General features: G+C 40.0%; 2 protein-coding genes across 13 annotated transcripts in view; one reads left to right on the top strand and one right to left on the bottom strand.

Annotated features, from left to right (window-relative positions):
* Positions 1-14,927: 14,927 nt before the first annotated feature.
* On the bottom strand, positions 14,928-25,354 carry FAM72A (family with sequence similarity 72 member A). The gene is made up of 4 exons (XM_008154185.3): positions 25,123-25,354; positions 22,682-22,759; positions 19,765-19,889; positions 14,928-15,145 (listed from the first exon to the last, which is right to left on the bottom strand). Exons 1-4 carry the CDS (start codon positions 25,272-25,274, stop codon positions 15,051-15,053), a joined length of 450 nt encoding a protein of 149 aa, XP_008152407.1. The 5' UTR covers positions 25,275-25,354; the 3' UTR covers positions 14,928-15,050.
* Positions 25,355-26,699: 1,345 nt separating this feature from the next.
* Positions 26,700-26,945, top strand: part of SRGAP2 (SLIT-ROBO Rho GTPase activating protein 2) — a 242,140-nt gene continuing 241,894 nt past the window's right edge. For 10 of the 12 annotated variants that reach the window (XM_028129255.2, XM_028129253.2, XM_008154184.3 and 7 more), the window contains exon 1: positions 26,713-26,883. The gene's annotated coding sequence lies outside the window, so the exon portion shown is untranslated. Of the gene's footprint in view, positions 26,884-26,945 lie in introns of all 12 variants that reach the window. The other 2 variants (XM_028129261.2, XM_028129262.2) reach the window with 2 other exon arrangements.

Here is a 26,945-nt window from a genome sequence, read left to right as displayed (position 1 = left end):
CAAGGAGGGGAGGAAAGGGAGGGGTGGGGGGAGAGAGAGAGAGAGAGAGAGAAGGAGAGAGAGACCAGCTGCCATAGAAAAGAACTGGAGGTTTGTTAGAAATATGACTCAGGAGCACTGGTAAGTTTTACTTTTTGTTCAGATTGTGATATGATAAAGGCACCTATACTTCCTGCTTCAGTCACACACATTCTATCCCTAAGAAGGACAAGTACGTGCCCATCTTAACGAGCAGCTGGAGGATGTGGGTTGCCATAGCACTCATTTAAACACAAATGAGAAGGTGCTCTTCCTGGAAAGGAGACACGTAGGCCAGTAGAAACAGCAAACATCTGCGGCCCCACGACCTGCTTTCAAGGTCCAGAGCCTCCTCTTGTTAGCTGTGAGGCCTCAGGGTTGTTGTTGTTGTTGTTTTCATATCCACATCTCAAGGTTGAGTAAGCATTATTTAACATGAAATGTGAAAATGCCTAGCCTGTGTCCATCCTTGCCAGCTAAATGGCATTTTGTCTCAAAATACAGCTATGCCACACTTTACTGCTGGCACAATTCTAACGGTCTTTTCTACGGTCCTCCACTCCCACCCACGAACCCATTTTCAATCAACAATCTTATTAACACTTTTTACAGCAACGGGAAGACCCGAGAATGGAAAATTTAGGTCAATTACAATATTGTGTTGGGAAGGATCTGAGTAGGAGGGAACCCCTCCCTGGCTACCTAACGTACGAGACTAGTGTCAGTAATAGCTGCCTACAATATAACCCTGGATAACACAGTACAATGGAAACACTGCTCCCGCCCAGCCGGTGTGGCTCAGTGGTTGAGTGTCAACCCATGAACCAGGAAGCCAGGGCTCGATTCCTGGTCAGGGTACATGCCCTGGTTGTGGGCTGGATCCCCAGGAGGGGGCAGGCAGGAGGCAGCTGGTCAATGATTCTCTCTCATCATTGATGTTTCTCTCCCTCTCCGTTCCTCTCTCTGAAATCAATAAAAAAAATTTTTTTTAAAGAAAAGAAACAATGCTCCCACCAGAACAACAGTATTTATATTTAAAAATTTGAGATGTTGCCCTAATTGGTTTGGATTAGTGGATAGAGCGTTGGCCTGCAGACTGAAGGGTCCCAGGTTCAATTCCGGTCAAGGGCTTGTACCTTGGTTTCAGGCACATCCCCAGTAGGGGGTGTGCAGGAGGCAGCTGATTAGATGTTTCTCTCTCATCCATGTTTCTAACTCTCTATCCCTCTCCCTTCCTCTCTGTAAAAATCAATAAAATATACATATATATATGAACTTGAGATGTTATATTCAAAAGCATTTCTAGGAACTATGGAATATTAGGGGAAAATGCCAACACATTGTACTTTAAATTCATGCAAAGTTTTAACTCTTTGAGCATCCTAGTAGCTTTGGGAAGAAAATTTTACTCTGTTCACAGTGTAATGCGTGAGAAAATGGGCTTAGAAGTCAGGCTGCCTTCTTCAAAGAACTGGGTTCTGCCTTCTGTGAAAGCAGTGCAACTACTTAACCTTCCTGTGCCTCCGTTTCCTTATGAATCAACTGAAGAAATAATAGTATCTATTTTACAAGGCTATTGTAAGGATTCCCTGAATGAATGTAACGTGTTAGAACAGTGCTTGGCACATCATACACATTCAAGAAATCCATTAATTCAACAAATGTTTATTGGCTCAATATTACTACTGATTTAGATGCTGGAGATGATTAAGTCAACAAAACAGGTTACCTCCCTGCTCCATTAAGTCTCATGGAACCTACTTTCTGGTGGGAAGAGGCAAGCAATGACACCTATAGAGAGATAGGGCTATGGACTGAACTATGTCCTCCTCCTCCAATTCATATTCAATGGTATTTGGAGTCTTGCGGAGGTAAAAGTAGATTTGCTGAATCTACTTTTAGGAATTTATACCAGAGATATTCCAGTATTTATTAAAGTATTTATGAAAGAAAACAAAAAGAAGAAAGAAATATAGAGGTCCATGAATAAGATGGGCTGAATAAGTTAGTAAGTTAGAGTATATCCATATAATGGGATACTATTAAAGACCAACCTCCCTGAGGTGTTACTAAGGGGGAAAGAGTACAGAACATCTGTAATTTCACTTGTTTAATATACAGAAGTTAGTGACACAGGTTGCATCTGGAGAAGGAAATTAGAAAACAGTTTTTCATCTGTACCCTTATCTTTCACTGCATACCTTTTTTTAACATTTGGGTTTTGTATCGTTTGTGTTTTATTACATATTTTGAAAGTTAATTAATTTTTAACATCCACAAAAGTGATGCAAAAAATATATAGAAATAATAGCTTACATGCATTGAATTTTGCTGTATGTCAGGCACTGGTTTACGAAACACTTTGCATGTATTACGTGATTCGATTCAACCATAAACTTGAAAGGTGGGTACTACTATAATCTCCATTTCACATAGGGGGGAAATTGTGGTAGAAAGAGACTGAATAGCTTGCCCAAGGATTCCCACCTCGTCGGTGACAGAGCTGAGATTTGAACCCAGGTGGTTCCAGAGACCAGACTCTTAGCCACCATACTACACTGCTCCTCTATAGTCTTAAGTTTCCAAAATAACTCTTAATTATAGAGTAGCCAATATGGAACGTAGATAACCAACTTAGATGTGCAGGAAATATCTTCTTTACTTTTCCCTGAATTACCTTAAATCAGATTCTGAATCCCCATCCTGATTTACAGAAAATGTAATCTCAGTCATTATTTGGGCTTTCCCTTTCGGGGGTTATACAAGGTCCTGGGGTACCAAAACCAGGCAGAGACCCGGCCCACAGACAGTTGTCAGCCCACAGTGATTACCACAGATATGTCCACAGTCCCAGCTCAACTCTCCAGCATGTAGCTACACATGTAGTCCTATGCATTCTGACTCCCAGGCTGCAAACTTTGTCATTTTCTAGAAAAATCGTCTCCTTCCCTTTTCCCACTATCTTCAAAGGCATCAAAAATATTGTCTTCAATGAGTTCAGGTTTTATCGAATGACAGCCAGATCATTCTGCAAAATATCCCTAAGGTGAGAAATGACTAAGGGTCTGTTTAACTTGTTTAGATCAAAGGGGAAGAGAAAATATGGGAAGAAGACTAAGACATTTATATCTCAATAAATTATCCTGCCACAAAGTCAAAGCCACTCACACACACACACACACACACACACACACACACACACACACACAGAATACTCTTGGATTTGGAATTCACCCCCATCACTTCCTGTGCAAGGGTTTGACTTGTGTGGTTCTGGAATGATGGCTGCAGTGAATAAATGAAAATGATGTCTTCCATTGGCAGCAGATTTAGACCTAGATTTGCGACAGTTAACACCTGCAGTTTGAATGCGAAGGCACGTGGGTCAAAAACCTGATGGGGAAATGAGGATACCTTAAAAGTCCTCAAATAAAATCAGTCGCGTTCCCAGCCTCTGCTCAGCTAACCAACCCGTAAGTGCAGGAAAGAAGACAAGATTGGAATCCGAGGAAGGAAGTGTTAGAATCCAAGGGCCTGGCATCAAAGAGAATGTACTTAAATAGAAACCAGGTTGATACCAGACCTTTAGGGTGGTTACAGCAGGCAGGAAAACGGAGATATATGATCTAAGCACGGGATCTTTTGACTATAGGAGCCTGGGTAAGAGGTCTGCCCCAAATTCCATCTGCCACCAATAAGAGCAGAAAGGAAATGTGTAATGAGAGCCAAGCCATGGGGAAAGAGTCCAAGATGGGTGTGTCTCCAGTGTGTTCAGTAATTGTGTCCAGCTCAGCAAATCTGAGTTTCTTTATTCTTCGGGCTACTATCTCTCTTAACGAACGAGGAGAATTTGATATTCAGCAGTTTCTGAAACCCATTTACCCCCAGCCTTTGTCTACGTTTTATAGAGGAAAAGGAATAGCTACAGTCCTGGTCATGTTTGCTTGTGAGTGCTCCCGGGCAGCTCATTCCTGGTCCTTTGCTGCACCTAGGGGATTTCCAGGCTAGAGAGGCTCTGAAAAGAAACCAGTCACGAGAAGGGTGTACTTCTGATGATAAATCTGGACCTCTGTCAGTTGTTATTTTTTTATAGATAATACCCTCTTCCACCCCAATCTGTCCTTGTTCAGACTGATGAGCTCTTTCATTTATTTCCATTAAAGCCAAATGTGTAGCTGTGAGTCAGCAGAATCTCATGTGTTTCTTTTCTCTCTTCTTAATATATGAATAGTTTTATATGATCAGGAGACTCACAGGAGCACAGAAAAGCATATTCCACTCATTATATCCTCTGGTGGCCAAACTCAATCAAATCTCAATAGGGTCATTTGATTAAGTAATGGCCTACCTCCTTGTCAACCCCCCATGGAGCTCCTTGGGGCAATAACTGGTTAAATAGTCATAGGACTTGTTCAAGGAGTTTCATGTTAAATTATAAAGTTAGATGAAAGAATATTATAAATGATGACAAAGCTAAGGGTTTCAGGTACAAAGGGGTTCAGAGCTGATTCTTACACAAAATCTATATGTGGAGATAATGATTAATACTATGCTTAAGCCATTAGAGTATACAAAATAAATTAAACATTCTCTTCTTATTTGATAGCTAGCCTACATGCCCCTATCAGTCAACAGCCTTAAAAATCAATCAAATCATTATTCTTTATTTCTTACATATAGTTGATATTTAATCGCTGTTATGGGTTGAATTATGCCCCTTAAATTTTTATAAGTTAAAGTACTAACCTCCAGTACCTCAGGATGTAACTTTATTTGGAGATAGGGTCTTTATGAAGGTAACCAAGCTAAAATGAGGCTATTATGGGGGGAGGGGATAATATAAATGACTAGCGTTCTTAGAAAAAAGGGAAATTTGGCCCTGGCTGGGTAGCTCAGTTGGTTAGAGCACTGTCCTGATATGCCCAGGTTGTGGGTTCAATCCCCGCTCAGGGCATATACAAGAATCAATCAATGAATGCATAAATAAGTGGAACAACAAATTGATATCTCTCCCTCAAAAATCAATAAATTAAAAAATGTTTAAAGAGTTTTAAGTAGGAAAAAGGTGAAATTTGGATAGAGACATACATGCATAAAAGAAGAACACCATGCGAAGATGAAGATGGCCATCCACAAGCCAAGCAGAGAGGCCTGGGCCAGATCCTTCCCTCACAGCCCTCAGAAGGAACCAACCCTCCCACCATCTTGATTTTGGACTTCCAGCTTCCAGAACGGAGACCATAAACTTCTGTTGTTTAAGCCACCCACGTACTTTGTTACAGCAGTCCTAGCAAACCAATACATTTGTCTTTAGCCAATGAATAAGACACTCTCTGCAAAAAATGAAATTAATCCATAGAATGCTAAAGCTGAAAGAGATCTCAGAAAATACCTTGCTCAGCTCCCTGGTTTTGAAATAAGATGTCTAAGGTCACACAGCAAGTTGGGGGCTTCGTCCCCCTTTTAGCTCCAAACTTCAGCATACATGTTCTATCACAGTCGGCCAGCTATTTCAAATACGGAGGCAAAATCAGCCTAGGGTGGTGATTAGATCCAAAACTTTGTTGGAAAGAATTTCCTGGGGGAGAGTATGAAAGCATAGGCCCTTCCTAAGTATTTGCTAATGGAAGCGTATGCTAAACAGAGAATTAATTGCTGGCTGGGTGCCAGCCAGAAGACTGATAGATACCCAGTGGAACAGTGAGACCCGTAGCTTGGCCTCGGGCTGGGCCTATAGGATCCATCATCCCTCTTCTAGACAGACACTTGGTTGCAGTCAAGGTCTGGCTCTGCTCTGGCTAGAGGACTGCCCCTATGCCACTGGGGATGAGTCACCGAATGACTTAACCATCCATGGGTCAGAAGCTCAGGTTCCTGGGAGCAGGGTGGGGGCTGGGTGAACGGAGCCCGAGTAATGCTTCATAGTGGGTGTGGAGACATTAAAATAGTAAGCATGCTATTGACTAAAGTACATGGCACAAGGGATTGCTAGAGACTTCAAACCAGCTATCGCCTAGGATTATGGAGATCTGATCTAATATCAGACAGAAAGCCCAGTTTCAACTCTGCAGCAGAGGCCTTTGAAAAGTGTCCAGGAGTAATTGGCACTTAATCAATCCAGTCATTATCACAGCGCATGGCTCCTGCAGCTCCAGGCCCCGTTGCAACCACAGAACTGCAAAAGGGAGAATATGTCGGTGAAACTTAACTACCACCAACATGTAATTCACAGCCCCTGACTAGGTCCACATGGAAATATATTAACGTTTTTATATTTGAGAAATACAGGTTCACTGTCCGTAAGAATTCAGTCTTGTGTCAATAATGGTATAAACAGTGATGGACATTTTCCATTTAGAGGCCCCTAATCAGCATTAATTTTGATAGACAGGAGGGTAAAAAGCTACAACAGGCTGCCAAGCATTTGCTTTTCATCTAATCTTCTCTAAACTTTCCATGAAACATTAGGAAGAATATGAGAGCTTTTTCGCTCCCTAAAATATGGGAGGGGCATACGCTACTTACAATTTAGGAACAAGGAAGTATTGACTTTGCCCTTGGTTTTGCTTCAAAAAAGTGTTACCGTCGGGCAGCAAACAGGGTACCGAAAGGAGAATATACTTCTCTAGGAGGGTAGACACTATTCTTGGCCTATACTCTCTCTCCTTTTCTTGGCAAGAGTTCATAGTTTGCTTCTACCCACCTTGTAAAGGACAATTAGAAAAAAGAAGAGGCCCAATTTCCCCTCTCAGCACCTTGTAAGTCTTTAATGCATGACCGATGAGACAAAGTGGAGGGGAAAAAAGTATCTTTGAATTTAAGGACCCATAAAATGTTTACTTAGACAATGGTGGTCTATTTCCGTGTTTTTCAAAGGATACTTCTAAATTACCCACTTCAGAATGATCTAAATAAACAGCTTGCCCACAATGCAGATTGCCAGGCCCCTGCGTGTGCTCTAAATCAGGGCCTTGGAATCGACAGTTACCAAGTGTTGCCAGGAATTCTATATCCACTAAAATAGGATTCTACACACCTTCCCTCCATCTCAACATTGCTGTGCTCCAAGGCCAATCTCTTCTCCATCTACTCTTACTCCTTGGATTGTATCAAGTTTCAGGCTTAGTGTTTTCATATGCAAATAGCACTCAAATTTATATCTGCAGCCCACAGCTTTTCCTCCAAACTTCAGAATTCTATATCTAACTGCCTGATGGATGTCCAAAAGGCATATTCAAAAACGAACTCTTCAATTTTCTCCCTGAACTTGTTCTTCCTCACCTCCCTAAATGGTAGCACAATTTACTGCAAACCTTGGAGTCATTCTTGATTCTATCCTTGACATCTTCCTCCTTCCTCTCATACTCACATCCAATTAGAGCTCTTTCAAAATATGCCCCACATCTTCCTCTCTTCCCTGGGCTACTTCAGCAGCCTTCTGTTCGGACTCTGCTTACTTTTTGTATCACTCAGTTCTGCTGCAGATAACAGAAGCCATTCTAGCTGTTTGAAGCAGAAAGGAATTTAATACAGTTGTGGTAGACTGATGCTACAACAATCCTTCCCCATGTACCTTTTTGCAATGTGACTTTGCTACAACTACTGTCTCCCCTCCCCAAATGGAGTCTATTTTCCCCTTGAATCTGGGCCAGCCCGCTGATGAACTTTGACCAATAGAATGAGGTAGTGATGTTGAATGACCCCCAGACCTAGCCATAGGAGGCTTTTCCAGATTTCATTTTCACCCTTTTGGAAGGCCGCCTTCCTATAAAGCAGCTCAGGCTAGATTATTGAGTGATGAGAGACCACATGGAGAGAGAGGGCTCAGACTTTTAGGTATCCCTTCCAAGGTCCCAGACATGCGAGGGAGGCCATCTAGGACCTTGGAGCCTAGCATAGCTGACAGCTAAATGCAACCACACATGTGAGCCCAGATGAGATCAGCAGAAGAAGTGCCCAGCCAACCTAAGTTTTGGGGGATGTTGATTACACAGCAACAGATAATTAAAACATCAGTGATGTTAGGCCTTGTAATACCTTTTGTGGCCTGTAGGGGCAGGCTCTAGGCTAGGCCTCCAGCAATGGTTTCCAGAGGAATACTGCAGAACTGGCCTGCCAGAGGGACTGCTCCTTTTGCCATAATATAGAAGCTAAAAATCAGGAAGCTATCAACCACTTTCTAGGTCTAAAACCACACCACTTTATAGCCATGATCTGGGCATCAGGAAGTCACTACAAGAGCTGTTGGCTGGTCCTAGCCAGTTTGGCTTAGTGGATAGAGTGTTGGCCTGAGGACTGAAGGGTCCCAGGTTCGATTCTGGTCAAGGGCACATGCCTGGGTTGTGGGTTCAATCCTCAGTAGGGGTCCTGCAAATAGCAGCCGATCAATGATTCTCATCATTAATGTTTCTATCTCTCTTTCCCTCTCTCAAATCAACAAAAGTATACTTTTAAAAAATGTTTTGATAAGCCCTAGAAATCTAATACACAGTATAATGAACATAGATAACATTATTGTACTATTAATTATGGAATGTGATAAACATCATTGCAATGGCAATCATATTATAGTATGTAAATGTATTAAAGTAAACATCGTACACCTTAAATTTACACAATGTGATATGTCAAATTTAAATAAATAAAATGTCTTTTTTGTTGTTATAGCATCTAAAATAATGCCTGCACAGGAGATGCTCATTAAATATTTCTTAAATGATTGAACTAAAGCTTGATAAAAGAAAGTCATATTTTAGAGAAGACTGTCTCTAGTTAACCCAGACTATGACACTCTGTATGCCTAAAACCCTAGGTTTCTGTCATTGTCCTTTATGACTATATCCTGGATTACCAAGAAAGATTTAGAATTCAAGATTTTTTTCAGCCTAGAACTTACCATCTTCACTATTACTCTACAACTATCTTGAATCAAACACTTGGGGTCTTTTTTTTTTTTTTGTAATAAATTTTCATTTAAAAATATGAATTTGGGAGGATGGGAAGAATTTCTTGAAGGGCAAGCTCCTCAATCTTTCCTGCCTCCCATGGCTTTGGCCACCATCTCTCTCCGATGGCTTGTTCTTCAGGATGCTGACAGCTTGGTTTCTCTGGATAACATCATGCAAAGGAAATTAGCTCAGTATGTCTTCTACCAAATTCCATCTGTGGCTCAGTGTTTTAAGGTGTTTGTGAACAAGGCTAAAGAGCAATTTTGATAAGACAAGGCAATGTTCCAGTCTCTGAGAATAGATCTCCCCCCAAAACCATTTTTTAAAATACCACTGAACAGCCTGGAAATCTACCCACGCATGAGCAATCTCCTGCAATATACAGAAAGCTTTTCAGGTGTCACCGCTATACTAGCAGGTGGTTCCTTTGGCTAGAAAAATTATGGCAAGAGACAGAAAGAAAACTGTTTTAATATTCTGGGTACAGTTTTCCCCAAGTGAATCATTCCCATATGCCTACCCTTCCCATGGGCCCCTTTCCAGAGGAAGTGGGCTGTGTGAATGGAAGTGTGGAGATGCAGTCTGGTGGACAAACTTCAATGGTGTCCATATTTGGCAGATCCAATTAATCTTTAGATATATATCAGCCGCTCTTCTGTAAGTCTCAAAAGGCAAAATTTGAATATGGATTTGATACCTGTTTGTGCTTCCCTCATAATAAATACATCATCTTGTTATGAAGATTTAGTAGTGTTCATTTGAGGCAAGCCTGCTTCTGAAATTCCATATACATTCATTTTAAATAAAAGCTTATAGGGAAGGCTGAGATTAGAGCAATTGGCAAAGGTGGTCATTTAATTCACTTTTTATTATGAAATATTTGAGACATACAAAAAGTTTAAAGAATAGGTATTTGCTCTTTAGTGAACTTTTGCTGCTTGTAAGATAAAAATCTGTACGAGCAAAAAAGACTTCATTTCCAGATAGAAGTGTAGCAAAGCTGGAATTTAAGAGTTTTGCATAGTTTTTTTTTTTCTTCTCCATTGTGTATAAGACTAGCATTCTTATCATTTATAAGCATACCACATCTCCTTGACTGAAAAGGGAGATGCTAGTGCCACCATCTTAATTTCAAATCAACTAAGGTCTAATAGGGAAAGATGTGTACAGGAAGCATGTTGATGAAACACTGGACTTTATTTGGATGGAAGACAACTACATTGGAAAATAAAAAGAATACACGTTCATTCTGGCCCCTCCAAATCTCAGAGTGGTGTCATTGGGCATATTCTTTAACCCTTCTACACCTGTTTTCTGAACTGTATGGTAAGGATAATGATAGGATTTACCTCTTAGAGTCGTTACATGTAAAGCCCTTAGAACAGTGCTGGGCATACTGTTAAGATGGTAAATCCTCAATAAATGTTAGCTCACTTTCTAAATTAAGATGGTAAATCCTCAATAAATGTTAGCTCACTTTCTTCCTTCTCCTCAACAGAATGTTAGCTCCACATGAGAGCAGTGGCTTGGTCTTATTCTCAGCTTCTATTTTTCCTACTGTAGGCATTCAGTAAAGATTTGTTGAATGGATTAATTAGTGAGAGTAGTTAGGCTTTGAGGTTGAAAGTGAAAAAGAATGTGTCCTAAGTTTTACATCTAGTGAGAGAAAAATGGACTTTGGGTTTAGGGCAGGTTAAGGAGGTAGGAAAGAATCCTAAACTAAGGTGAGAAGGCCCACATTCAAGTTTAAATTCTTCTAACTCTAAGTGTTGAGACTAAGGGTTTCTTTCTTAATTGGTAAAATGGAAATAACTTCCAAAGTTATTTTGAGGACTAAATTAAGGTGTATGTGAAAGATCATAATAAACTATAAAGGGATATACAAACACATGATATTAATTTTTATCTTAGCAAGTTTATCCATTGGATGACAATAAAATGATTCTATGAGAGTCTTAGAAGAAAAAATCTTTAGCTAAAGATTTAAGTCCTAAAAATATTCAACCCCAGAGGTACCACAGACGTAGACTAATTTTTTCCATCTGTGCATTTTAGGGTAGATTTGGCATACACTCAATACCAGGCAAGAAAGAAACTATGGTTTAGGCTGCTTTTAAAGTAAAAAAAAAAAAAAAAAAAAAAAGGCAGAAAAGGAAACCATTTCCTTTTATAAGCATGAATGTTAAAATAGAGAAAGCCTTCATCGAGTAATACATCACCTAAGCAAGACTAATTTTTTTTAAAAAATTGATTTGAGAAAGGGGGGAGGGGGGAGAAGAGAGAGAGAGAGAGAGAGAGAGAGAGAGAGAGAGAGAGAGAGATTTGTTGTTCCACTTATTTATGCACTCAATGGTTTATTCTTGTGTGTGCCCTGACCAGGACCTGCAACCTTGGAGTATCAGGACAACACTCTTCCCAACTGAACTCCCGGGCCAGGGCTGAAGCAACACTACTTAATCCATATTCTCTTCTGCCTTTCCCCACTCCCCTTTTATATTCTAACTAGAGGCCCGATGCACGAAATTCGTGCAAGACCAGGCCTTCCTTTCCCTGGCTGCTGGCACCGGCTTCCCTCTGGTACCTGGGACCTGGGTTTCCCTCACAGCCACGGCTTCGTCCAGAAGATCGTCTGGCCTAATTAGCATATTATGCTTTTATTATTATAGATTAGTTAGATATTTTATAGGTAATGATTTATGTATTATAGTCACTTCCTCCTTATGGAGAAAAGACATACAGATCATTCTTTATCAGCCACATGTGACTCAGAGTTCAAAAGAGCAGTTCTTTGTGGGATGATCTCCCAGATTAGTAATATTTAAAGACCTGGTTTTCAGAGCCAGGGATTATTAAATATTAGTAATATTTAAAGACCTGGTTTTCAGAGCCAGGGATTATTAAATATTAGTAATATTTAAAGACCTGGTTTTGAGAGCCAGGGATTATTCAAAATATTATGGCTTTAATATTAGGTTTCACCCATTGGTGACTGAGTTTGAGATTGAGAAACTAACTTGAGGAAAAAGATAAAGGGGGAGAAAAAGCCATAGCGAGTGAGCTGGTGACTCACTGTCCCTTCTTTGAACTTCTGAACTTCAGGAATGACAAGATGGAACAGGGGAAAAAAGCGCACTGCCCCACTGCAGACCAGATGTTTCATGAAAGGCAAGAAATTCAGGAAACTTAAAAGCCTATATATGTTCAAAGGGTAAAAGCAATAAATATAATTTTCATGATCAAGTTGTTAAGTGCATCAAAAAAGGACACTAGGAAACTAAACTTGATTGCATGTTACCATTAGAGCTAGCATCCTAAATCTGATCTTTTATTCTCTTGCTTAAAAACTTCAATAACTCTACATTGCTACTGGATCAAGTCTAAACTTACAACAGCACGGAGTAATCTTCCTAACATTATCCCAAACTTCCTTGATAGCTTTATCTTCTAATGAATTCTCATTACATATCTTGGAAGGTGTAGAAGGCCACTTATAATTTACCGAATAAGCCAGATACTTTTAAATCTGGTCCATTTCTTTACACCATTTTCTCTGCCCAGGACTTCCATCCCAGCTGGCAAACCCCTAACAGTGCTTCAGAGCCTGGCTCAAGTATCATTTTTTTCTGTGTAGTTTTCTCAACTCCCACTCTCTCCTACTGCTCAGAATGAGTGTTCTTTCATCTATGGAGTCATTGAACTTTAAGAATGCCTTTGTTAAATCACTTACCCCTATGTATTAAGTAGAAGATCTATTCTTTCCCCAGTACCATGAAGGCAAGCATGAGCCTGTCGCTGTACAATTCGTAGTGCACCACAGGAGCATAATACAGGTTTGTTGAATTGAATCAAGTATTAGAAGAGAACCAAAGCATCAATGGATTTTCTAGGCCTAGAAATTTGCTAAGACTAGAGAATGTATGCTAAATCCACATATGTGATTTTGCTGTTGGTCTTTGGACCAGAGTGTGTAATTTGCTTTTATTAAAAAATAGTGTCATGAATATATTTCTTTAGATAAAACATTATGAACCCATTTTCAGCTTAGACTTGGCCTTCCCATAGCTGTTTGCCAAAAAGTCGCTGTGTAATCCAAAATATTTTCCTGCTGGAGTGAAATTGCATTGGGGGCTTGCTTCAATCAGTGCTTGTCTTGTTTTTGCTCTTCAAAGAGCTCCCCAGTCAACCAGGCATGAGCAGAAGGAAACCAGATGAACTCTGTTGAATTTAAATTTTCCACATTCTCTACTTTAGCATTAAAGTTTTCTTCTCTAATTGAACAGATTAACTGAAGCAGTATACGTAATATAGTATCAATTTATATATTTTTTATTTATCCACTATGCCACCTTGTTTCAGAAAGTCTTTGAAAGCTTAAAGAAAAAAAAAAATCCCAAATCAAAAACAAACTGTTCCACTCATCCCTTTGGTTCTTTTGGTGACCCTGTCAGTGCTGATGGTCAGTGTGAAAGACTTTTGGAAGAGTTTCCCAGGTACTAGTAACAGCATTTCCTGAAGCATCTCTTATCTTGGTTCACAGCAAATGGCTGTCAAGAGTCCATAGGTCACTTTTACCCTATGACCCAGTGTGAGTTTGCTCAATCTTGAAATCAGTCACCGAGGCCCTCACATAACATGGCAGCCGTTATCCGACTAAATAAAACTATATAGTGGATGACCGTCTGAAGTTGCTCAGGGGTATAAAGATGAAGAGCAGGTCTGCCTGAGTTTGAGTCTGGCCATACCTCTGACCAGGCAAGTGGCCTTGGACAAACTACTTCGCCTCTCTATGCCTCATCTGCCTTATCAGTAAAGAAGGAGAAACAATGGCACCTACCTCCTATGGAATAAGAGGAATAAGTGAATTAAATATGTAAAGCATTTACAACAGTGTCTGGTACACAGTAAGCACTCAAAACATGTTAGCTACTATATTCGATACTTTTATATTTTTAGGTAAGAAAAGTAGGTATAATAAAAAATTAAAGGAAGGCTGATCATTTTCAGGACAATAGTTTATTTATAAAACCACAACTCAGTCTGTTTTGATATCATTATTGACAAAACACCTACAGCTAAGATACTAGTTGAGGATATACATTGATTTTAGCTATACATTAAAACCAGAATGCAATACTATTCCAGTTTCCTATTTCTGTGTGGCCCCGAATGTAGCTTACAAAAGAACAAACTCTCTTTATAATGCACAAGGGCTTAAACAAACCACTTCTTTAGATTTTGTTTTTCTATTTAAGGGTTGGGACTGAGACTACTCATTTAAAATTTGCTATTTACAGAGAAAGCCCTAAAGAATGAGGTAACTTAAAGACAGAGGTTTGGTTTATCTGGCTTTCATAATACAATATCCATATGACTTTAGAAGAAGGTAAGTAAATAATATTGGTAAACAGTATATATTGATAATTTTCTGACAAATTCATTTATCTAACATCATGCTGAGGAATCAAGAGGATTTCTCCACATATTTAAAAATGTATTATATTTGTTGATTCACAAAGTCTTGTTTCACATTAAAGTAGTTGTCACCAAAATAACATATGATAACTAGTACCCATGGAAACCTATCAGCTTGTTTTTTTAAATTCTCTGTTAAGGTTTATTTCCAAGTTGAGCATCACATATGTATACATGGTTATAATGCGTGTATTTATGCATGGATATATTCACGGTTGATATATGTGTGGGTACTAATGCCCCTTATTCAGGAATGTAAAATAATATACCTGGCATCTAGTTGTAAGAAAAACTTCCCCAGATTGGGAGGTAGTTGAGTGGCACATGAAAAAAGTCTCTTATGCGAAGTTAGGAATACACCTATACTGGGCAGATGAATGGAGACAGGAAGAAAAAAAAGTAGAAGTAGAAGAAAAGAACTACATTGGCTCAAATTAAACAGGTAATTAATTTAAGACAGTAAATAAATAAATCAACAAATGCCCCATTTTGGTTTTCTAAAAAAATAAATCACTGGAAAATCCTTACTAACCATTTAAAGTTGATCCATTAATATACATTTTAAATAGTAAAAAGTCTGAATATTACACCTATCATAAGTCTATTCTCCTTTCATCTAATACACTCCTCTGCTGAGATATCTAACATGTCTTCATCTGCACTCTCTTCTATCTCTGGCAAGTTGCCCCAAAGTAGGAAGTTAACACCTGAAAAGAAAAGGTCACAAAGTTATTCGGTGCTCATTACTGTTAAACTCAGAACATGATATATGAAACCTTTACATTAACATTGTTATATTAAACCATAGTGTTAGCAGTAAAGAGAAAAAGCATTGAAAGAATGTACCACAAATAAAACTATCTAATATAATTCATCTAGGACAGTGGTTGGCAAACTCATTAGTCAACAGAGCCAAATATCAACAGTACAACAATTGAAATTTCTTTTGAGAGTCAAATTTTTTAAACTTAAACTTCTTCTAACGCCACATCTTCAAAATAGACTCACCCTTGCCCTAACCGGTTTGGCTCAGTGGATAGAGCGTCGGCCTGTGGACTCAAGGGTCCCAGGTTCGATTCTGATCAAGAGCATGTACCTTGGTTGTGGTCACATCCCCAGTAGGGGGTGTGCAGGAGGCAGCTCATTGATGTTTCTCTCTCATCGATGTTTCTAACTCTCTCTCTCTCTCCCTTCCTCTCTGTAAAAAAAATAAAATATATTTAAAACAACAACAACAAACAAACAAAAAACAAAAAAAATAGACTTGCCCAGGCTGTGGTATTTTGTGGAAGAGCCACACTCAAGGGCCAAAGAGCCGCATGTGGCTCGCAAGCCGCAGTTTGCCAACCACTGATCTAGGACATACATATTCTTCAACCATTTTAAGCAGGGCTTGAGTTCTAAAATCTTAGGACTCAAACGAATCTTATGAATCCATTTACTCAAATCTTGCCTCCAGCTACATTATGCCATAATAACTCTACAGTGATACTTTCAAATCTATTTTAATGATTTTTAAGAATGGAGACCTCACAAGATCCTTTAGATTAAGTATCTCTTTGGAGGGAAAGCACTCATCTCATCAACAAGCATGGAAATAGCTGGTGCCTTTTTTCTGATTAAAAAAAGCAAGGTTTTGGAGTCAGTTATAATATGAACAATAATCCTTGATATATGTGGATTTTAGTCTAGAGGTTGTCAAGGTAGAATTGTCAACTTTAGAACTAAATTGTAGCTGTCAATACAATAAATAAAACAACTACCTAAAACCTCATTGTGAAATGTCAGTCAGCTTTCATATTGACGAATCCAGCATTTGTATATAATTTAAGACCACATATATGGCAGAGGATAATGAGATGGTTTATTCTGGGCATGTACTATATTATAACTTGAAAGCACTAAAATGGAAAAAAAAATTGACCTTTAGAAGAGCCAATGAAGTCTTACAAGAAAGTAAATCTCAGGCTGTCCAGTTGGCAGTGTGGGCCCAAGCGACTCAGCAAGTCTGGATACCCACTCCACACATACCAAGATAGTGGCCACGGGGGGGAATGGAATGAGCCAGGATTTGGAGATTTGGTTTGAACTCAGTTGCCAACCCTTACCAGTACACCATGGATGATTTTGCTACTTTTACTACAAATGCATGCAACCAGACTATATACATTGTTGTTTTGTGTATTTAAAATTTTACAATATGGTATTATATGTATCTTTTCTAATTTTACTTTTTCTTTTAATTCTCACCTGAGGATATATTTATTGATTTTAGAAAAAGAGGAAAGGGGGGAAGAAAGAAACATTGATCGGTTGCCTCCCATGTATGCCCTGACCAGGAATTCAACCCTAAACTTAAATTAAGTATGTACCCTGATGGGTAATTGAACCTGCAACCTTTTTTGGTGTGTGGGAGATGCTCCAACCAACTGAGACACCCAGCCAGGGCTCTAATTTGCTCTTTTCATTAGACATTATGTTTTTGAGATTTACCTATACGCATATGTGCAGATTTAGCTCATTTTCTTTTCTGTAGAGTATTCCATTGTGTGAATTAAATATATATATATTGCAAATATGACCCATTGCCCATTCGTTCCTTTAACTGTCCATTTTGCACAGTTGCTTGAGGAGACATGTACAAGAATGTGCACTGTTGTATTGTTGAAACAATAGAAACAACCAACTATCTAACTTAGTTGAGATACTGGAATCTAATAAGGCAAGAAATTAGCATCTGTTTGATGTATATAGATACCTATCATATTGTTTTCTGTAATTTTTTGTTTGTTTAAGTTATTTATAATATAAAACACCTTTTTTCCCCCCAATAATAAATGGTGTTTTGCTTCTGGTCAGATGGCATTGAGAGCTGACAGGATAGTAAGGAATCACTAGGCCAAATCTAATGGCCAATTAGAACCCATAAAGGTCAATGGAGAGTTGAAGTGAATTTGCCTTTGGAGGCATTTACCCACCCCAGTGAAGATGAACTGAGGTTTTCTTTTTTTTTTTTTTTAATATATTTTCTTGATTTTTACAGAGAGGAAGAGAGAGGGATAGAGAGTTAGAAACATCGATGAGAGAGAATCATCGATCAGCTGCCTCCTGCACACCCCCTACTGGGGATGTGCCCGCAACCAAGGTACATGCCCTTGACCGGAATCGAACCTGGGACCTTTCAGTCCGAAGGCCGACGCTCTATCCACTGAGCCAAACCGGTTTTGGCTGAACTGAGGTTTTCAAGCTTCCTCAGGAACATCTTAGGAAATCAGGTCTACATGGGTAGGCTAGCCTAGAACATAGACTTCTTGGGCCCCTTCAGTCTAAACATTCTAGAATTTTATAAAGCTTGTGTATGTACTCCTTTGATGCTGTTCATTCAGGTGTTTCAAGGACAGTTCCAACAGCCATGAAGAACCTTGTTGTATACCAAGCACCTAGAAAATCCTGCTTTAAATCACAGTATTAGGGTTACAAAGGAGAAGTCTCATATTCTTGGAGTCAATACACAGAGACATGAGTAGCTCAGCACAATTGGTTCAAAGGAGAAAAAATAAACGAAGTGATTGGATCTGTCAGAAGCAGCACCTTCCTTCCTCTGTTAAGAAGGGAGGAAGGAAACCCTGTGATACATCTGTTTCTCATGGATTAGATTCAATGCAAATGGAAGAATGCTGGGCTTTTATCTTTGAAAAATTGACCAATATTAAAAAGTAAATCAAAATTGAAAAATCTCCACCCTGTGTTTTAAATTCCATGAAGCAGGGAAAATAATATCAAAGCAGAAACTTCCTTTAATGTGTCCCATGAGCAACAGAAATATAAAACTGGAAACCTAAATTAGAAGCCCGTATCTCACCTAGGGGAGTTCAGGTAATTCCTTGCTCAAAAGTGGCCCTCTTAACATTCTAGAGTCTTAAATTAAGACCCCCACATGGTTGAGAGCCACAATTAAATGCCAGGTGATTTAAAAAAAAAGAAAAATCGGAGTCTCTAAAAACCCAACCGTAATTGGAGGGTTTAAAGACCTTGACGACCTAGCTTTTACAATTTGTGATCTTGTTTTGAGTCTGTGAAGGGAAATCATACTTTAAAAAAGGAGTATATTTTAAGTTCTGAAGAAGACTAAAATATACATTAAAAAACTTGAGTGTTAATGCCAATTTGGATTGTCAAGTTCTTTAAACTTGTTCCCACTAAAAATGTCCCACTAAATGTCAACTTGGTCTGTTGTACAAATAGGTATTAGACATTGAAAACGTGTCCTATAGCAAAACTTGAATGACTCTAGACAATATAAAATGTATTATGTAAATATCTTTTAAGAATTGGTTGCAGTATTTTCCTATAAGTAATTAGTATGACATATTGATATTAAATATTTCCTTTGACTAAAATTCCATCATAATTTATTAATACAGATGTCAAAATGTCCACTTTCATCTTAAAGCAGTATCACCAAATACATGTTATCTAGTCATCTTCCCTCCCAACTCCTCACGGCCTCAGCCTTCCCTCCATCCCTTCCTTTCTTACACACACACACACACACACACACACACACACACACACACTTGACTATCATATATACAATCTTTCAAAATTATCTGGAGTCATAATATGTATCAAGACAAGAACTTAAAGCAATTAAAATGTTAATTTCAGCATGGCTGGAGTGGCTCAGTTGGTTGAGAATTGTCCTGTGCACCCAAAGGTTGCCGGTTTGATTCCAGATCAGGGTGCTTACAAAAGGCAACCAATTGTTTCCCTCTCACATTGATGTTTCTCTCTCTCTCTCTCTCTCTCTCTCTCTCTTATCTTATACTAGGGTGAGGATTAAAAAAAAAAAAGTTAATTTAAGAAGGCCAAGAGCCCTAGCTGGTTTGGCTCAGTGGATAGAGCGTCGGCCTGCAGACTGAAGAGTTCCGGGTTTGATTCTGGTCAAGGGCACATGCCTGGTTGTGGGCTCAATCCCCAGTCATGGGCTTGCAAGAGGCAGCCAATCAATGATTCTCTCTCATCATTGATGTTTCTAGCTCTCTCTCCCTCTCCCTTTCTCTCTGGGGAAAAAAAAAGGAGGGGGGGCGCGCCAAGAAATCCAGCTAAGTTTGAGGCTCTTAAATAAAATGATGAAAATAGAAACGGCAATGAATTTTGGCTCCTAGTATCCATAAGTGAATGTTTGGGATATGATTGACATTTCAGTCTAGTAGATCCAATCCAGGTAAAGTCTCAGAGGGAGTCCTGAAATGATCTACCAGGAGTTTCACTCAGCTATTGATAGACAAATGTTATAGGAATGTTCCAGTCAATTGTTTCTTACCAGTAGAGTCTAGTCTGTTAATACCATAAACTGCCTGGCTGTGAAACATCCAGAAGTGCCCGTTGTTACAGGAAAGAAGGCAGGAGCAACATGGAACAATCACATGATAACCCACAATGTTCCCACTAAAAAAGAAAGTAAATATTGTTAGAGGCTGTGTAATACTTGACCATGTAAGCATTTTTAATGTAAATAGATGACATAAAGACCTCATTTCCTCCTAACATCCTTCATTGCTGGGATCTTTGGGATGTGATTTATTCTAATAATGATTACAGTGCTACTGTCAAGTGGCAAAATAGTCTTCAAGTGAAATAATACTAACATTTTCTCTATTTCTTTGCTAGTATCATTTTATGCATTTTCCCTTGAGAAGCTAGCTTCCAGATGACATAAGTTTGTGATTTGCTCTGTAAAGAACTCCAAATTGATGTGCTGTACACACAAAACATATTAAATAAACTCAGATCTGTGGGTAAAAGGTTTTTGCTATCCTCAGGACAGTGGCAAGTTGGGTTCTTACATGTTCTAGCTGCATGCCAGGACCTAAAAACTGTTTCAACAGATGGAGGAGTAGGAAGACAGCATGAGCCCCTGTAAACCAAACACAAGCTGGCTGCTCTAATTTTAGTCTCAGTGTTTTTGAGGGAATGCAGAAGTAAAGCAAATCTACAGCCTCTAGAGAAAGTTGCAAAAGTTTTTACTGTCTTCACGATTATGCATCTGATTATAAGTACCTCACTCTTCCGCAGGGTTTTGTTTATTTCCTATCTGGTTACTATTAAATAGATTGAATATACAGGGCATGTTTTAGTAGGCACTTAAAAAAATGACAACATGAACTGCTTACACCTTAAGGTGTAAAAATTCTTATTATAGCTTGTTCTCATCCAGTGAGATGTGAGAGTGAGTTATTTTTGTGAGGGCCTATTAAAAATTACTATATAAGAGGTACCAGCCCACCTAAAATATGTCTTCTAATCATAATCTGATTGAAAGGCAAACGAATGAAAACAAAAGTTGTTCTTGGACTAGGACTGGCAGTTATTTGTAAGACGATTCTGTGGCTTTCATTCCTGCCCTCATTCAGTCACTCAACTAATGTTACTGAGCTTGTATTCTGAGTTAGGTGTTAGGAATACAGGGGTGGACAAGGTTCTCGTTCTCATGGAGCTAACATTCAAGTAGGGACATACCAGATCATGTTGCTCCCTTCTTAGAACCCCTTCAGTGGCTTCCCATTGGCCAAAAAGAAAAACAAACAAACTCCTTCATACCAAGGTCTAGATCTGCACTATCCAAATGTGGCTACCGAGCACTTAAAATTTGGCTAGCCTGAAGCGAAATGTGCTGGGAGTATAAAACATACACCAGATTTGAAAGAAGAAGAATAAAAAATAGAATGTAAAACATTTCATTCATAATGCTTTTATATTGGTTACATATTGAAATGATAGTGTTTTGCATATATTGAGTTAAATAAAATACATGATTAAAATTAATGTCACCTGTTTCTTTTTACTTTAAAAAAGTGTGGTTATTGGAAAATTTTAAATTCCACATGTGACTTGCATATTTCTATTGGACAGCGCTGCTCTAGATTATCTGTGTTTTGACTACATCTCTAATGTACTCAGACTACTCTCCCCAGATGCTCACAAAGTCTCAGCCACACTGCCATCATCTTTTTATTCCCTGAACGTCTAAAGCTTCTTACCTTGGGTCCTTTGCACTTGCTGTTCCCTCTGCCTAGAACATTCTTTCTGTCTCCTTCTCATCCTTTAGGATTCAACTCTCATTAGCCTCTCAGGAGAAGTCTTTTCTACCATGCTATGAAAAATAGCTCTTACCCACTCTCCCAACCTCTATTATTCTCTATCATTATTATTATTTCCTTTGGAGCACTTCCTAGCCTATTCAATATCTCATTTATTTAAATATCTTATCGACTGACTATGTTCCTTTTTGAATGATGAATGAATGAAATTAGTCATTAGCACAAAAGAAGAGTTTGCTAACTTAAATTGTTAGAATTATAATTTATAATCCAACCCCCATTTAAATGAGAAAATCTCAACTTTCTTCTCTCTAAAATGGGACTAATAACACAAATTTACTTCTCAAAAGATAACAGTAGTAACTTTCATTTGTGTTGCAATTTAGTTTACCAAGCCTCTTAACATTCATAATTCATTTGATCTGTACAACTCTGTAAGGTAAACACAAAAGATATTTTAATTTCTATCTTAAGAAGATAGTTCCTGCCCTGGCTGGTGTGTTCAGTGGTTAGAGCATCAGCCTGTGCACCAAAGGGTCATGGGTAAGATTCCCAGTCAAAGGCACATACCTGGGTTGCAGGTTTGATACCTGCTCCTCACATGATATGTCTCTCTCACATCGATGTTTCTGTTTTTTTTTTTTTCTCTCTCTCTCCCCTCTTAAAAATCAATGGAAAAAATATCCTCAGGTGAGGATTAACAACAACAAAAAAAGATAGTTCCTATTTTCTCAAGTTTATCTTCTTAAGATAGAAATTAAATAAGGAAACAGAGGTTCAGAGATTTAGAGTTTTAAGTTTATTCAAGATCAAACAGAGAGTAGGGGTAGGACCAGGACTCAAACCTAATTTTTATGACTAAATCCAGGTGTTTCACCCCCCCTCTCTAAACTACTTGCCTTTTTCTAAAAATTAAAGCAGATATTTGTCAATGAACTTGGAGAAATTGTAAAATCATATACAAATTTAAAGTGTCACAGGCCCTTTAAAAAAATAGCTCTAAGTAACAAATGGTTTTTCAGTGGCTCATTGCAAGGGTTATAACCAGTGCTCGATGCAGTCCACTGAACCTTTGTGTCTGCTTTGGTGTCAACACCCATCTCCCAAACCCAGGGCTATCTAGAATATTGTCATAGATACCATTTTAAACATGCGATGTCCTTCAGTTTACATTTGCAGATTTCAGTATAATAGCATCTTCCTATTAAGTCCACTGTGCTGAAGAGAGAAAAGTGTAGAGATAGTCAAATGTATGTTTTTTAAATTATAAGATGTATATAACATAAAATTTATTAATTAATCATTTTTAGTGTATAGTTCAGAACTGTAAAGTGTATTCACATTGTTGTACAACAAATCTCCAGACCTTTTTCATCTTATAAAATTAAAACCCTATGCCCATTAAATGATTCCCCATTTCCCTCTCCCCCCAGCCCTGGCAATCACCATTCTACTTGCTGTTCCTATGAATTTGATTGCTTTAGATACCACATATAAGTAGAATCATACAGCATTTGTCTTTTTGAGACTGGCTTATTTTCACTTAGCATAATGGCCTCAAGGTCATCCATATTGTAGTATGTGATAGGCTGAATAATATTTCATTGTATGCATATACCTTATTTTGTTTATTCACTCAGCTATTGACAGACATCTTAGTTGCTTCTTCCACTTGGTTTTTGTGAATAATGCTGCTAAGAACATGGCTGTGCACATATCTCTTCTAGGTCCTGCACTGAATTCTTTTGGATATATACCCAGAAGTGGGATTGCTGAATCATATGGTAATTCTATTTTCAATTTTTGAGGAACTGTTATGCTTTTCCATAGCAGCCGCCCTATATTACATTAGCACCAACAGTGCACAAGGCTTCCAATTTTTCCATGTCCTTGCTATCAAATGTACTTTTGATTGTGATTTAGTATGCTTTTATAGTCCCAAAGAGCTAAAAGTGAGTCTGAAATAGAACTATAGTATATTTTGTAAGTCAGTTAATATTTGTGAGCTCACCATAATATGACAAAACTTCCATTTAAAAATCTTATGTGCTCATTGATTTTGAAACATTAATCCATACTCTTATAACTTCTATAAGGAAGCATAGACACAACTCTATTCTAGACTCTTGTCTAACCTTTAACAATGAACCTTCTTATGACTGTCTCATCACTTATAGCTATTGTAAAGATGAATGAGTTAATATTTTAATCATAGGACCTTTGCAATAGTAGGTTACAGATTTATTGTCTAGTGATTTTTCTTTTTTCAACGCCACACACACACAGACACACACACACACACGTACTTAAATATTAACCCATTTATCTTTGCAATACGTAACTTTGTCATCGGGCATGACTACACTTGAACCAATTCAGAAAAGATTTCAAAGGAGGAAGAGTTCACGACTTTCACTATATTACATTTTTTTTCTTTTTAAAAAAAATATGTTTTTATTGATTTTAGAGAGGAAGGGAGAGGGAGAAAGAGGGATAGAAACATCAGTGATGAGAGAGACTCATTGATCAGCTGCCTCCTGCATGTTCCACACTGGGGATCGAGCCTGCAACCTGGGCATGTGCCCTGATCAGGAATTGAACCATGGCCTCTTGGTTCATGGGTTTACGCTCAACCACTGAGCCAAGCCAGCCAGGCTAAAAAATGTTTTTAAGTTTCTATTATTATAATGAAATTCACTTTAAATTATTATAACTATTAGCTGCCTCCTCTGGCTGTGTCCAAAGAATACTTATTCACCCATACTTTGGATAATCACTCTTTCACTTTAATGATAAAGATTCAATAAAGAGCTAAATCTTGAAAATCATTTAAGGGCTATGTTGACCATGGAGAGAGAAAATACTTTTTAGAGCTAGAAAAAGGTATATCTGAGTCAAATAAAATGTGTTGGTTTTTTTTTCCTAAATAGGAAGCAAATTCTTAAGGACTCTACTACACCCGAAAGTGGGTAGTGACTGAAAACAATTAGAGGATTGAATTACACAAGTGAATGCATGATATCCAAAATAGGCTTCATGGGAGACAAGGATTTCTTAAAGGGTAAGTCTTTATTTCATCCCATACAAATCTAAGTCTCTCTCAGAAAAGGAGATTTTTGAGAAAAGAATACTGAATTATAAGGACAATGGAATTAGCATGCCAATCGCAAATAATAGTAGAAAACTATGAATTTTTGGGGGGTTTGTAAAACGATAAAAATGAAAAACTTGACCTCTCCAACAGTACAAAAAAAGCTTGCTTGAATTTCCTAGAGTCCAGGTCATGGCCTTGATCCAGTGAGACAGGATGGTTGGGCAGGGCATAGGGCCAGGGATCCAGCTTAAGGGGTGTGGTCACATGACTAGAAGCATTCCATCAGGACTGACCACTCTGGTTAAACCACAGACTTTGTCCAGACAGCCTGCCCATTTAGTTCTACTCCAAGGGGGTCATCAGACTGGTGGGAGTGGCTGGAACACCAAAATGATAATCTGCTGGTTGACTCCGAGGTCCAAGCCATAACATTTTCCCATTTAGTTAAAGGCTACCGTCCGTTGCCCGCCACTAGCGTATGACTTACTTGGTAGGAGGGATGTCTGTAGAGAAAAGGTCTATTTCAGTATCGGCCAGCAAAACAGCCTTCATTCCCCGAGAGCTGAGCACTTGCTTACAGAATTTGCAAGACAGGATGGACACGCACCGGTCCTTGAAACTACAACTGCTGGTAGACATGGCGTCCCGGGCAGGATGTGGCGTGGGGGGGTTTTAAAAATGGGACCCAGAGCAAGACCCTTCCTAGGTGGATTCCCCCGGGCTACAAATAAAATTGCGAGGCCTCGAGCTTTTCTGAGCCCTAAAATTGGGAAGGAAAATCGTTCTTTCTTGTTTTCCCCTGGGAGGGAAAAGTAATATTTATTGAGCAGGAACAGGAGAGCAGCAGCAATTCTGGCTTTCCTTTTAACTTTCCGGGAAGGGGGGGGGGGGGGGGAGAGGTTTGAAGAGGGGAGGGCCAAGCAGCTAGGGGCCTCGGGAACTTCACTGCCGTTTTCCCTTCCTCCCGTCTAAAAGGATCCTCCCCTCGGGCTCTCCCTCCTTTAGCAATTCCCTTGTATTTAAAGCTTCTCCCCTCCCAAGCCCCTCCCTCGGAGAGCTCCAATCCCTATTTGTCGGATCGCGGGCTGCCTCCCTACCCACGCCTCTTTCAGGAAATCTTTCTCCACTTCCCAGGATTCGGAGATCCCCCGAGCCCTGCCCACCGGGCGGGTCCCTGCTTCTCTGCAGCCCTCCAGCGAACCTCCGCCGCTCGGCTCGTTCCAGGCGGCCCCCCCGCTTCGCTTCTCCCGCGGCAGCCCCCAATCCTCAGCGTGCTGGCTCTCGCGTCCTCCTCGTGCCCCCCGTTCCCCGCGGCCTTCCCTCCAGGCTTCTCCCGGAGCGGCCGCTCCAGAACGTGCGGTGGTGGTGGTGGTGGTGGTGGTGGGGCTCGCTTTGGGGGCCCAGTCGACTTTGGGATCTCGGTCGCCGAACACGTCGTTTTCTGCCTCCTCTTCCGCTCTCTCTGCCTTTCCAAACCGGCTGTCAGTTTGAATTTCCATCGCCGCGCCCCGATTGGGAGAACTAGAGCTCGCCCACGTCCTGCATTGGAAGGCTCGGAGGCCGCTGACGAGATCTTAGTGGCGAGGGGACCGTACGCCCCGCCCCAGTAACGGTGCGGGCATCAGTTCCGCTTTCTGGTTGGCCGAGCGTGGCTCTGCCGCCGACCTCATTGGCGGGCTTCTGGAGGCTTGGGCGGGCCTACTCCGGCTCTAGTGGAAGAAGCGAGGACGCCCTCGGCGCTTCTTATTGGATGACGCTCTACAGTCCACTCTGGTCTCTACTCTCTATTGGCTAAAATTCTCCCCAACGCCCCTCCTCTCCGCCCCTGTCCAATTGGTCGTACCTTTTCTCAAGAATTCGTGTTTGGTTGTTAGTTCCAACTTAATCCCGCCCATTAATTCTACTTTAGGGTTCGGCCACCGTGCTCTTGAGGGCGGAGCTTACCCCGTGACTACGCCTCGGTCGCGCTAGCCACGCCCCCAAGTTTCGCCAGTCCCTCCTCCTCATTCCTGGCCTCTCGGGATCAGCTATTCCTATTGGCTGCAGGCCCTATCGGTCGATAGAATGAGGGCGGTGATTGGCAAAGGGGTGGGTTCTGCTTCCCGGCGGGGTCCTGCGGAGTTGGCGGAGGCTCCGGAGGGGACCGGGGGACCCATCTGCGTAGGAGCGGGTGGCGGGGAAGAGAGGGCAGGAGAACTCTGAGTGGAAGGCGGACCCGGGGGCCTGGGACCCGTCGCGTCAGAGCCAGGTAAAGGCTCCTTCCCTCTCCCCTTTCTTCTTTCCCGGCCGCGGGACCACAGCCCTGACTGA

Source organism: Eptesicus fuscus, chromosome 22 (assembly GCF_027574615.1).
Source record: "Eptesicus fuscus isolate TK198812 chromosome 22, DD_ASM_mEF_20220401, whole genome shotgun sequence".
Taxonomy (NCBI): domain Eukaryota; kingdom Metazoa; phylum Chordata; class Mammalia; order Chiroptera; family Vespertilionidae; genus Eptesicus; species Eptesicus fuscus.
This window is presented reverse-complemented; position numbering and strand designations above follow the sequence as displayed.